The sequence below is a fragment of the Thermobia domestica genome, chromosome 7, assembly GCF_964235325.1.
Source record: "Thermobia domestica chromosome 7, izTheDome1.hap1.1, whole genome shotgun sequence".
NCBI lineage: Eukaryota > Metazoa > Arthropoda > Insecta > Zygentoma > Lepismatidae > Thermobia > Thermobia domestica.
In genome coordinates, this window is record NC_137460.1 from 157,576,121 (window position 1) to 157,591,044 (window position 14,924).

At 32.9% G+C, this 14,924-nt stretch overlaps 2 protein-coding genes across 2 annotated transcripts in view; one reads left to right on the plus strand and one right to left on the minus strand.

Moving 5' to 3' along the window:
* Nucleotides 1–10,413, minus strand: part of LOC145690522 (putative aarF domain-containing protein kinase 5) — a 125,495-nt gene extending 115,082 nt beyond the window's left edge. Inside the window, exon 1 of the mRNA XM_081765480.1 lies at nt 10,396–10,413. The gene's annotated coding sequence lies outside the window, so the exon portion shown is untranslated. The remainder of the gene's footprint in view (nt 1–10,395) is intronic.
* Nucleotides 10,414–13,492: 3,079 nt separating this feature from the next.
* On the plus strand, nt 13,493–14,679 carry LOC145690523 (E3 ubiquitin-protein ligase Mdm2-like). The gene has a single exon (XM_081765481.1). The coding sequence runs from the start codon at nt 13,621–13,623 to the stop codon at nt 14,311–14,313; it is 693 nt and encodes a 230-aa protein (XP_081621607.1). The 5' UTR covers nt 13,493–13,620; the 3' UTR covers nt 14,314–14,679.
* The last annotated feature ends 245 nt before the right edge of the window (nt 14,680–14,924 follow it).

Here is a 14,924-nt window from a genome sequence, read left to right on the forward strand (position 1 = left end):
CGAGGACTTTATTTAGTCCGATGGTGATACGTGCTCCAGCTCCTCGGCGTCGAAGACAGCTAGGCACGGGAGTGATTTCTGTTAATAATCACAGTATTGTTGGATTGTCTCTGTGTATAACAATTTTAATGATTAAAAGTAGGATGAAAAATATATTGTACCGTTTTTTTTTTCAGAAAATTGATATGCGCTGCTTACACGAGTTTTTTTTTTCAATTTTAACGTTCCAGAAATTGGGGGTGCGCGGCATACACGCGTAAATACGGTATATACAAAAAAGGCTGGTTTCCTAACATCATCTTCTGCCAATCGACATGGTAATTCAACAATTTCTTTTCGTGTAAACTCTTCTTTTACTGATTTAAGCTGTTCTAATGTTACAACATTTTGTTTATCGATAGCATTAGATACATTAACCAATCTTTTATTCTTAAAATCAACCCAGGATGTGTTATTTGATGTAAAAACTTTATGTATTTCAAATTTAAGCTCTTGTTTTGTAGCAAATGTTTGTAATAACATGTCCATACTTTTAATGTTACCAAAAATATCCATATTTATTCTATAGGAAATGTTTTTACGAAAGCTCTCTTTCTATATACAACAAACAATAATTGTTCTTCTTCCATAGCAGAATGTTTAATCGGAATTATATCGTTCTTCTTAAAGCTAAAAGGTAAATTTTCAATCAAAGTATCACCCAAATATATGTCTAGAAAGTATTTATCCAAACAATTCCATGTACATTATTGTACCATTATAGAGAAATTTGTTGCCATTAGAGAGATTAAATATTCTAATGATTGGTTCCTTAACGTTTTTAGCTCTCAATCGACATAAAAATGTATGGTTTCTTTTTTCATAATCAATTTAGTAGTATCCATCCTAATCTTTTGAACATCTTCTTTCTTCATGTATGTGTCTTGTAACGTTTCTAATACATCTTCAAATCGTTTTCTATTGTTTTCTAATTGAGCTTCTATTGACTTAAGTTGACACGCTAACAACATTATTTAAATTCTCCAACAATTTTAATTTCTCTTCACTAATATCAACATCACCTTTTCTATCTACAACATTACCAAATATATCCATGCTCATTTATTGTAAAGAAAATGTTCATCCTAATTTTTCAAAACATTTCTTTAACATCTCTATTTGTTTAGGTGAATGTTTAAAATCAATTTGAACATGAACATCATGCTTTTTCAACAGATAGTACAATACACATTTTAAGTTAATAAACAATTATCTTTTCGGATGTAGTTTTTTAAAGGCCTCGTGTAAGTTTTCGAACTCGTTTATAAGTGTTTCTTCAATATGTCGTAATTTTAATGGTTTTTGATCGGTAACGTGATAGTGTATTAAATAGACATCATCATAATATTTTGTGTATTTGTTTTTCTTTAGTACTTCTAGAACATCTTTTGTTGATATTAAATCTTTTGGTATGTCTCTAAATTCATCATTTAACACCTTGAACACATCTTCGGAAATAATTCTATCCTGTAAAGCTTTTAAACGAGATAACTGTAACTTAAATCTTTTTGTAGTATCGTACCATGGTTTTCTTGCACAACCAGCTTTCATTTCTTCATTAGTACTGTAAACCCAACCACTCTCTACAGAACAATCATTACAAATGTAGCTATTCATACCTTTTGTTAATGACTTACTAACACAATTACTGCATTCTAATGGTCTAGAGCTATAATTTGATAACAACTCCTTTAAGGTAATTATTGGACGTAACTTTTTCAACTCTTCATCCGTATACAAAAAATTTAGGTATTAACGTTCTCCATAAATCAATAACTTTATATACGTTGTTTCTATCTTTTAAGTCTAACTCACTAACATCCTGAAAATACTGATAAAAATTATATCTATCTAGTGCATCTAGTTCATCCCCATGCTTCTCAAAATAATCTAAAAATCTATTGTGTATAGCTTCCATATTTATCTTAAACAAAACTTTTACGGATACAAACCATAAAAGTACTTAAACTTAATAATATTTAATCATTTTTAATCATATACATAACGTCACTAAAATACCCTTGATTTAGAAAATTTAAAACCTTAACACAAAGATGACCACATATAACTGAATTAAAGTCTTGTATTCGCTCGTCATTGTAAAGTAAGTTTTCGGTACCAAGATATTGTACTGGTTGTTTAGGAGGAACACCACCATAAGAATCGAACACGTACTTTTCGTTGTTATCTTTCCAATAACATATCCAATGAGTACCAATGTTTTCTGATTTATCGAAGTTAACTATACCACACTCATTTACATAGGGTTTTTGTGGAAGTTCGTCACTCATAAAGACATCCCTAAATCGTTTTATCTTTAATTATTTAACCAACCTCTCTATATCGAAGTTGGTTAATGGTTTTAGTTTTTTGACTTCTTTGGTTTACCTGCTCGTTGTTTTTCTTCTATAGCCATATTGTGCCTTTTTGTTCTTCAAGTTCTTGTTTATTTTTCTTAGCATCAAGTACAGTTTTAGTAACCGCTGCTGCACCAGCTGCTAATGAGCCAACTGCTCCTAAAGCTGCTAAAATGGCTGGAATTGTAAAGATAAAACCTCCCATATGCTCTTTCTTAATCTTTTTCATTTGTGCAGTAGTTAGAGTTAAATCCATTCCTTTACATTCTTTAATTTTCTTGGATTTATCGTTAAATTGTTTCTTTGTTAATACATGATCGATATTTAAATCCTTTAGTTCACTATATGTAACACTAAACATACAACCTTTAATAGAACACATCTTCCTATTTATTTAAGAGAAAATCTTGATTTGTAAAAGTACAATTGTTGTAGCTCCACCAAAATCAATTAAAGAATCATTCTCATCTGTTATTCTTATCTCAAAATTATCAACCTTGTCTTTAGATACAGGGAAAAATAATGGATAAGTAGGCTCGTAAATAATACTATGTTTAAACTCGGCATCTGTTTTAAATGATGCTATAATTCCTGTTTCTCTATGTGTGTACTCAGTATCTTTAACAAACATACCATCTGCTATATTACAGTGAACATTAATTGTATCAAACGGATGAAACTTCGTTATCTTATCTCCAACATGTTCTATGTTTTTGGCCAAGTTTTTCTCACTAAAACCTAATACAGTATTAATGGTATCTAAGGTTATATCACAATACCCGCTAAATATTTTAACTCTATTTTTCTCTCTGTCCTCAGTAAACTTAAGATCTAAAAATTCGCTGAAGTATGGAAATTTAATATATTCTTCTAATTCTTTTAAATTACATTGACCAGGCTGAACTATGAGTTGCTTTGAAAGTATATTAACATCGCTTCAAAATGTTAATTTATTATTTCTTTCTGTAATGTTTGGAGTTAAGTATGTTGTATAAAACCCCACTAGTCCTATACTTAAATTGTTGTTACTGTTGTCTAATTCATAATGGAGTTTCTTCTTTAAAACAGAGGTATCACTCGTTAACTTAAATACCTTAGCCATTTATTATATAATAAATGAACAAGTTCGATATTCCAAGAGAGAATGTAGCCTAGTTAATAGAAGACATCATTCAAAAGTTAGAATACAGCTTAAAGAAGAAAAAGAGAAAAATACGAATTGTTAGATATGCATAATACACTTTAATTACGTTATCAATTATACTTTCTGCAACAACTGGGTTTATTAATATTTTTATACCCGTAACAATTTACTCAATATTAACAACGTCTCTTGAGACTGGAAGTGCTATTATAACAGGTTTATCTTCTAAGTTAAACATAAGTAAAAGAAAAGATGAATAAAAACCATTGTCACTTGTATTAACTGATTTAAAGAACAGAGATGATAATAACATTAAATGGCGAAATGGATGAAGAATATATAAAAAAATACGTTGCATAAGATCAGAGAACAACTTATAGATATAAGATCATAAAAGGTGTTGGCACCCAGGGCTTAACTTATAATATAAGGACCCAACGATTTAGCGGGTCTGAATCAAAATTTTCTCTATAATAAATGAGTAAGAAAACTATTAATTGGGATGTAAAAGAGATGATAAAAGAAACAACAGCTAAGAAAAGAAATGGAGAACTTATACCTGATGATATTCGATGTCTTATTCTGGGTCCATCTGGTTGTGGTAAGACTTTTCTGTTATTTAACTTCTTATTACAACCAGATTGGTTAAACAATAATTACTTCTACATATATTCTAAAAGCATGAATCAGCCAAAGTATGAACAATTAAAAGAACGATTTGAAAAAGCAGAACTAAAGTTCAAGAAGCAAATAGCAACGTTTTTAAGCAGTAATGACTGTATTGTACCTATTGATGAATGTAAAAATACTCTGTCGTTGTGTTTGATGATTACATTTTGGAGGACCAAGATAGTGTTAGAAATTACTTTACAAGAGGTAGACATAGACGTTTAGACTGTTTCTATCTTGCACAGACATATTCAAAAGTACCTAAAAAGCTTATAAGAGATAACGTTAACTTCCTATGCGTATTTAGACACGATGATACTAATCTTAAACATATGTATAACGAATTATTTGGAGGAGATATGTCTTATATAAATTTAAAGAGATATGTTAAAATGTTGGCAAGAAGATTATGGTTTTATAGTAATTGATATGACAAGGAAGGTAAACAGTGGTAAGTGTAGGAACAAGATAAAACACTTTATAGACGTTTGTTGTTTTTTTCACGTTTTTACGTTTTAACGGTTTACGTATTTTGACGTTTTTTCACGTTTTTTGACGTTTGTTCGTTCTCTATATAATAAATGGATGAGAAAGAAATTAATAAGAATATTAAGTTAAAGGAGTTCTTGATAAAGGGCTTCAAATCTTGGAAGAAAGAAAGAGCAGGTATATACGATAAATTTAAGACGCAAGAACAACCTGTAATTGATGCTATCCAAAATTTAGGAAGTGAGATCAAAGAAGTAGCAGAACAAAATAAAAATTTAATAACTGAACTTGTTCCAGCTGGACATAAGACAGCTTCAGTAGATCCTAGTCTACTAGAAACACCTAAAAAGATAACTTATGATAGTTCTCCAAGTAGCAGTGATACACCTATAACAGGAGAAATAAAGCAAATGAGAAAACAAATTAAAGGCAAAGTCGAAGGAGTAGAGCCTTTAACAAATGCACAATCATTTGGTAAGATTGCAACAAAATATTATAGTAAAAGAAATGATAGTGTATTCGGAATAAGAGCTGTTGAAGAGGATGGAAGAATAATAAATAAGATAGGAAATTCTGAAGTTAAAGTGAGTGTCGATGATTTGATAATTAATGGTAAAACTTATAAAGGAACAGGTCTATGGGAATTGTTAACGATGAATACTAATAAAACCATTGAAGATTATGATGATGACGATTTTGAACAGTACAAGGATATAATAATAGAATCAGATGCTGCCTTCCAAAAATATAATCGAGATAAAAAAGTAGCATCTAATAGAGGTTCTAAGTACATTAATATTATCAAGCCTATTTGGGATGATTATATTAAACCATATTTACTTCCAACACCAACAAGAAAGAAAACACCAAAGTCTGGGGAAGGGATAAAAATATACAACGAATTACCTAAAGAATATATATGGATCGAATAATGTGAGAAAGTTAATTGATCGGTTAATAGTTATAGATGGAGAAGAAAAGGCTGGTAAAAATAACTTTTATAATGAGAAAGTAGGTATAGTGAGTATGATTAATAATAAGCTTTCGCAATTTATTCCTAATGATTCGAAAGGTATAGGTTATTTGATTAAGATCTTAAATGCGTTACCACCACGATTTTGGAATGATGAGAAGCTTGAAAAAGGATTAGTAAATGAGAAGTGAGATCAATAAACTCCCATTAAGTGATTAATAAACTCCCATTTGAATTACACATTTTAGGATTTTCGTACTGTGGTCCGGGAAGTAAGCTACAAGAAAGATTAGAAAGAGGTGATAAATGTATTAACCCATTAGATGAGGCTTGTAAAGAACATGACATATACTACAGAGACAATAAAGATACAGTCAAGACATATTGCAGACAAGGAACTAGAAACTAAAGCATGGAACAGAGCATTTAGTAGTGATGCATCAATTGGTGAACGATTAGCTGCTTTTGGAGTTGGTACTGCTATGAATGCTAAGGTTAAGTTAAGATGGGGATTATAAGTTTTTAAAATATTATTATGTATAATTCTTTTATGGGTACATCCTATAAAAGCGTTGCTTCAAGATTTTCTTTATAATAAATGGATAGTATTGACAGTTACAAGTTACAGAGTTTTAAACCTAACACAAGAACATTTAATAATTTGAATGAAGCTAACAAAGATATTGAGTTTGATTTCGATGTGGGGGATGGGTTTATACATCCACACAAAGCAGATTGTCATATGACTTTTGAAGTGTTTGGTGCATCAGCTGGAGGAACATTTCGTGCAAATGATACTATAAAACTTGTAGATAACTTCTTACCATTCTTCTTTTCTCAAATTGAGGTTAGAAAGCATGGAGTTGTTATAGATAAGATTGAACTACCTGGAATAACATCTACAGCTATTGGAACATTAAAGATTTCCAAACCAGAAGTTGAATATCTAAAACAAGCAGGATTTGAAACATGATAAAGTTGGTCTACGAAAGAACTTTAGCGTTTTGTATCCATTAAGATTAATTCCAGGCTTTCTAAGTGATTAAAAACAAGTTATGTGGAAAGGCGGATTGAGAATAACATTTACAAAAGCTAACAGCAATAACGATGTTTTTAGATGTAAGTTTTCTATGATTTTAAATGTCATAAAAGCTTAAGCAACATACTAAACTGTAAGTTCTTAGAATTCAGCTATTTGTGAACCGATTTACATCAAACAAAAACTAATTTTATAATCAAAGACAGCACTATAAGTTGTAAGATTTTTTCATTTTAAATGTGGTAAAAATCAATGCACAGTGTACAATACCCAATCTCACTTTGTGCTATTCTTCTTTGTTAAAGTACTACGGTCAGTGGCGGATTCGTAATTTTTTGGCAGTTAGGGATAGAGGGGAAAAGTGGGCTCGTAGTTTGGTATGCATACTACTGAGGCATTGTTGTGTCTTGTACAATACATCGTCACGGTGTACGCCCGGGTCTGGTTTGTCATCAAGCAAAAGCCATCATGCACGGAGGACCGATGCACGGAGCATTTATGGAATTTGGGACGACTAGCCCAATTTCTACCAACGGAACCTAAGCAAATAGTATTCTCTGTATTGCAGACGAATGTTTTCTTCGCGCACCCGCAAACTTGCTTCTTGGGATGATCACGGATACTAGTTCGAAAATTCGTACACTTAGTTGGAGTAGGATTAAGAAGGCCCGCCACATAATAAAGAAAAAATCAATCTAAGAATTCACAAATTCCTAAAATAAATTTTCACGCGGACGATTACTACATGATGGAGTGGGACACCTTGTCCTCAACAGAACCTCAACTCACAAAGATGCTCTCCGACGACGAGATTAAAGAAAATATTACGTCAGCTGCAATGCCCGGAGAAGAAATAACTGCGTTTCCGTGCCATACCCAAACATTAGAGCGAATGGTGCGTTTGGTGACACAAATTTCTCAATCCGTGTGTGGGCAGAAAAATCACGACGGATTCATACGCTGTGCCTTGCCTTCTCGCAAGGAAATACGAACATTTGGATCGACAAGAGACTATACCATCAAGAAGAGTAAAGCAAGTAAGTGAGGACACAACAAAGCCATGGCAGAAAATTAAACAGGGCGGGAGGGTGGAACTCGAAGTGTAGTCACCTCCTCGTGGTGAGCTCTGGCTTATTTAGGTTAAAGAAAAATGATCGAGAATGTTGATAATGAATTGGATTACAGCAAAAAATAAATAGCTACACTTAGGCAAAAAATAAATCAATCCATTTTTTATACATACATATAAAAAACGCAATATTCTTGCCTTAAGTGTTGAAATTCTTCTAATCTAAGCGAAGAACTGCATATAAGTTGGTTTTGGGGAAATGACATACGTATATTTCAAGTTGTTCCTAAGGTTGAATCTACTGTATAAAAAAACAGAACATATGCATTTTACACAGCCAGAAACGTGAAATATAGTACCATGTAGTGAGGGTTGCATACCTTTTCCATAAAACTTCGATGCTGCACATGACGGCGTTGACTAAAAGATCTGAAAAAAATCTGGTACACTTTGTTCACTAAACGACTCCCTTTCACCGCTTTGCCGAAACGATTTTCGTAAAAAATTTAAATTCGGTCCACCCTAATGACAACTTGTCTTTTTAATAGTTTGAATGTGAAGCAGCGTTTAGAGCAAACTGTCGCTCCTTTGGAAGAGCAGAACTTGAGGTTTGATAATGGACAAATCGGTCAGTTTTATTATTATTATTATTATTGTGATGCTGGAAACTATCATTTTAGAAAAAAATAAAAAAAATAAAATAAAATTATGGTGATGATGATAATACCGATGTGTTTTGTATGATGCTCATCTTCCTTAGGACTATGGTTACGTGAATGAGTCACCGACTGGTGACCGCGAACCCAACGGGCCCAGGTGGGCAAGCTATCAACACTCACTGACCATCCATCAAACCAATCATCCCCGGAAAATCGAACTCAAATTTAACCAAAATGTGAAGGTTCCCAAGCCTCTTCCATTCCCACTCACAGCCCGGTGTCCAGATCTGCAGCTCACCAACCGCATCCCATCGCGAGATAGGTTGCGTAGCACAAAACTACCGATACAAGACATCGACCCAAGAGTGAAACTGACAATGAGTGCTTCGGAGATGTTGGTATTTACTGGCCAAGACAAAAGAAAAAAATCTCTCGAACTGGGTTTTGAATAACGCAACGGAATTGAATTTTGTACACTGAATGCCTGAACTGGATTTAGTTGGTTCTAACGAAATGAATTTTTGTCAGGTCTGTTATTTCAACCCTGATAACACTAAGTGAAATCAATTTCGTTGTTTTAAAACGATAAACTTTTGATTTTTATACACTGTTTACGTACTGCTTTCAAAATTCGTATACTACATACTAACAATACACAACTGGGTTTAATTTACAACTTAATACTAAATAATGAGCTTTGCACTTGAAAAGAAAAGATTTTCGTTTCGGCTCGTACATTTTATTTGTACTAAATTTCTGTATAACAAAAAAGTAAATAAACAAAAAAAAAAACGTGTTGCTATGTTTGGTAATTGGGAATTAAATTTTAACACATCTGAATGAGAAAGTTGACGTATTGAATTGAATAATATTCTACTTTCTTCCCATCTCGTATTACTTTACACGCACTCAATTTCTATTGAACATTTAGGCAACTCTGCGTGTGATATGACATCTACAAATTATTCACAATGAAGACAAATTAATCACACAATAAACTCCTTATACTACATATATGCATATACCTCACATTTCGCTTCTGCGTGCTATATACTAATATTTTGTATTATTGTATTATTCTCGGTCGTACTAATGTTGTGCTCTCCAAGTGGGGCTAGCATAGAGGATTTATACACATTAGGTTACCTCTTTACACAAGGCCTGTCCATATTTCCCTTTTCCACAACAACTCATAGCGACTCGGAATATGCACACAACGAAAATATTCAATAAAATATACTTAACCTAAAATCCCTAAACCTAACTATCTAACCTAACTTAACCTAACACATATCAAAATCATTTACATGAACATATATTTGTTTAGTATATAGCATGCACAGCCTTTGCTAAGGACGTATTGAAACGAATCTAGTTAAGTTCATAATTTTTCTAATTAAATAGCCAAAAATTACAAATATGCACTCTGAAATCTAAACTTTTATTTCCCACGAGGGGGATTCAGAATACGAAACGAATATTTCACTATTGACAAACATCTTCCATTACCAATTTCCGAATATTGCACCCTTGTCATGAATGTGAGCCGAAAATTCATGTAAACATTATTCTAATCATATCCAACCTAAAGAAAATCTGAGCCTAGAAAACCAGTGAATAGATTTTGATTCTAATAGAGAGCAGTACGTGAAATTTTGAGGTTTACATATCTAAAAATATAGTTTGGAAAAATGTATATGCCCGGAAGGTACACACATTTCATGGTCGGTTATGACAATCGTCAAAACACTGAAAGTTAAGGAAAAAACCATTGAGCGAGCAGTGCTAGTCACATCGTGAATCTACATACGAAATAACTCAGGGAAAAGACGCGGAGTTTAGAACATCATAGTAAGCAGCACTACACAAATAGAAAACACATCTTTAAGCAGAATGATAATTTAGGAGGTTAGTTTCTTCCGAAATAGAAATTTGGATGCACAAATTAGCCACTTACTTGGTCAATTCCACGGCATAAAACTATACCTTAAGTTTTCCTATTTCTTCATCAACTTGTCGGTCGACAAGTTTCCTGGATGCTTCAAAAAATCAAAACTGGGACCAGTATGGTTTCATACCTTGTCTTGTCTTGTCTCACTATTATCAGTGTTCTATGGGCGCACCAGGTTTTTCACCAATTTATGCTATAAATGTGGAATAAATTCATTATTCATTTTCCAAAGAGAATTTATAAACAACAAATATAAATTTTTAATAAAATAATATATTTCCCATTTTGACTTGCAGTTTCTGTTGATCTATTTTCACTATGAGTGCAATGTTTATCAGGTTTTCCTGTGTCGTAATTGATATCTGGTTTAGTAAAAAGATGAACAAAAGTATTTTCTAGTATTCTTGTTGTTGCATGTTGCTTCACTGTATTTCATATGATCCATTAGTAATATTATGTAATGATTTTTTTTTATATATCAGATTTTACCAAAAAAATTACTAGTGCTTTGATTGGTAGCCAGTTGTTAGTTGCCAATATGTATTTATAGGAGAAAGGTGCATATCCGAGATAAAAATATAACTGCTTTAATAGCTGGGGTCGTAGAGATTGAAACAATTCACATTCAAAAATAATATGATTAATAGTTCCTATTCCTTTATCACACCAACAATGATATGTGGGTTTTTTTCTTATTTGATATAATTTTAAAGGTGATAGCGCTGTTCCAAAAATAAGGCGGTAGTAAATTATAATTTCTCGGCGAGTCCATGTTTTAATATTTTGTTTCATTGAATTTTGAAGAGGAGTAGTAATTAACCAATAAAATTCACCAGGTAGTGGTTGTTGTTTGTCATACCATTTGCTTAACTCGTCCTTATGATATTCTTTGATGAGATTAAAATAATTTCTGGATGATAGTTTTATATCCGTTGGTTGTCCTTCTATACATGCTGTTTTCGCCGCTTTATCTATAATATTACTATTTACTTCAATATTAACATGAGCCTTAATAAAAGTGAAATAAATTTTATAATTATTTTCAGTCATGTTACGATATAAATATTTAATATTCAGGATGCTCCAGGTTGTAGAGTTGTTCCAGTGAATAGAGTTTAATGCTGTCAGCACACTTAACGAATCTGAGCAGATAACAGATTTTTCTATTTTATATTTTTTGATGTATAATAATGCTTGCCGGATGGCAAATGCTTCTCCTTCAAATATTGTTGTATTAATGGGTAACTTATACTTGAGTGTTGTTGTACTGGATGGTATATATATTGCTGCTCCTACATTGATATTATTGTATTTTGATGCGTCTGTATATGGTTTCATACCTCCTTCAAGAAAAGACAACCTGCTAATCTGACGAAAGCAGTTTGCTCTCTCCGAACCACTGCACTGTGAGCAAGTCAAACTATTTTCTATTGCGCCGCAGTCCTCTGGAGTTCACAATCCTAAAATGGTCCACTGACAGCTAATTAAACTGGAATAAATTGCGATTACTTTCTGCAGACAAGACGCACTGCACGTCTGCTCATGGCGGCTTCACTATCGAAAAGAACAAAAATAACTGGGAGAAGATTCCCAATTGAATTGTTTACAACTGTATTCTTTACAATGACGTAATGATAGGATGATCTAAGATCAAAAGAACCGAATCTCTTGACGACAGCAGAGATTGGAGATGCTCCAATCACAGACAATTTAGATTAAACAAAGACATGCATCATGAAGCTATTATGGCTGACTTTACAAATGTGAAATTTTAAAGAAGATTTATGAAATAAAAATTTTGATTTTCTTTTGATGATCCCCTAAACAAAAAATATCCATGAAAATACACTGGAAAGGATTCAAAACGACCGGATGTGACATTACTTTCTAAAATAACACTTGATTTTGGCTAAATATATGGATATTATACAATATATATATATATAACCATATATTTTTGTCTAAATAAAATCACTATTTAAATAGAGTTTTACGCAAAATTTGCGATTTACATGAAAATTGGGCAAACAAATAATTATATTTCCAAAGGTTCAATAGATATAAAATTCCTACCACACACACGCACACACACACACACACACACACACACACACACACACACACACACACACATATATATATATATATATATATATATATATATATATATATATATATATATATATATATATATATATATATATATATATTCTGGTTGCTCAAAACTTCCGGGCCATGTTACATTATACCATGTATAAGGTATCAATCATTATTTCTAGTATTAAATTTTAGAATAATTATTGGTGCAGTTAGACTGTACGGATCCACAGATTGTGAAATGTATGGAAAAATTTGGGAAAGTCTTTAATCTGCCCATTTTATATAGAGAACAGAATCAACAAACTTCTGCGGGGCTTCTAACTTGTTCATACCCCTACTCCTACTCCTATTACTACTTATACTATGGTCCGTATAGTAAAACCGCACGTAATTGTTATAATGCTTTATTACTTTTTTTTCTTGTTTCATAATTTTAAAAAAAACGATAAAAATGTGTTTTTAAGTTTTAAAAAATGCTGTGTTGCGATTTCATTTTACTTGTAGTTCTGTGGGGAATAATAGATTCTGGCAATATTAGTTTTACGTACGCTCTTGACAGGTTCAAACGAGTTCGGCAGTGGCTGTGGTAGTGGTTTCCTCTTGTCTGGTGATGCTCCGTAAGGAAAAGGCTAAGTGGGACTCGCTATACATCTACACTACACTTCCACTTTCTGTTACATTTATACGTACATACATTCCCTTCTTTTTTATACGCTTTCCTTTTTCATTTTACACTTCCCACTTACCCTTCATTTTTTGCCCTATTCATCTTGGCTTTTCGCCCTCTTTCCCTGTCCGAACTTCTTTCCCGATTTTGACCTATTCCTGACTTTGACTAATTTCTTGACTTGTGTCACTTTTTCCTGGTTGTGTCCTGTATATTATTCTATTTTGTTTTCCAATCATAAATCCTCTGTTTGAGGTACACATTTGATCATTTAGCATTAGTAGCACATATGACTGGTAAGCTGGTGCACCTACCTATTTGACTGTAATAGTGAAGAAGAAAGAAAGAAAGAAGACAAGACAAGACAGGTTCAAACATGTTGTGAAACATTAATGTAGGAGGGTTCATTTCTTCCGTGATCAGTGAAGTGTTGTGTTTTAGGGTAAAGAGGCATATAAATAATTATGGCCTCTAGAAAAAGGCCCTCGTGTGATGACATATGCGATGTGACGTTTAAAAACTTAAAATTTGAAATTGTAGCTCGACCTCCAACAGACAGTGAAGGGGAATACGGTAGTATCCATTCTAAATCTACTGATCTCGTTAAAGATACTTCGGATAGTACGTGGTCATATGATAGTGAAAGTAACTCAGATAAAACTACGGACATTGATATTGATAGAAGTGGTGATGGTGAAGCAGACAATTCGTCTAGTAATGATCCTGACCTATCTGTGGGGGGTTATTGGGATTGTTCATTTTGTAAATGGAGAAACAAACCACTTCAGAGGAATTGTCAGAAATGCGTTCGTCAACGCAAAAATAGGGTTGATACCAGAAGACGAAATAAAAAGACTAAAAAGAAAAACCGATACCGTGTTGTTGAAGATAGTGGTCTGAGTAGTATGTCTTCAGTTGCCTCTACTTCCTCACAACAATCGTGCCTTTCTGAAGAAAGTGTAAAACTTAATAGTGAGAATTGTGTTGTTTGTAGTTCTGGGACAAAGAACGCAACTATCGTGCACGGGAAAACTGCTCATCAAGCTACGTGTTATAAATGTGCGCAGAAAGTGTGGAGGACTAGGGGAAGGTGTCCGATTTGTAACAAAATCATAGAAAGGGTTGCTAAAATTTTCGAGTTTTCTTCCCCAATTTGAACCAGGCCTAACCATAGCTATCCTAAAGACGTTGCAAAATATATCCCGATTTTTTGTTTCTAAAGGATTTTAATGGTCTTTAACAAATCAAATATGTTTGTCTCGTTATTATGATTGTATATATGTTGTATATAAATAATAAAGAGGTATATATTTGTAGAAATTACGGTATTTTAAACGAAAGGGATATAGTCATTTTTGGTGCAGGTTTCAATAGTCTATCAATTTCAAAAACAGTTTGCTTGTTTTTGAATTTGATAGATCCTGGCGCATATCCAAATAATTACGTGGATTGATAATCTGCGTGCAAACTGACGTGCTTCCTCTTACGGGAATAAATACGTGTCCGTACATGTGTTATAAGTCGACTCAAAAGTCAAACCAACTTGTGCTCAGTGGTCAGTAAAAGGATGTATCAGCCAGAGAAGTCAGTAGTAGGGCTCTCGCAGTAGTTCGGTGGTTCGACCGTACTAAGTAGGCGTCTCAGCGACGGAGAGTATGAGCATGAACGAGAATATGAGTTCACTCGGACAGACGGTCCTACCAAATGGAATATTTATACGTAAAATAAGATGTGAAACATTTTTCGTGAAGGAATGTTAGTGTAAGTA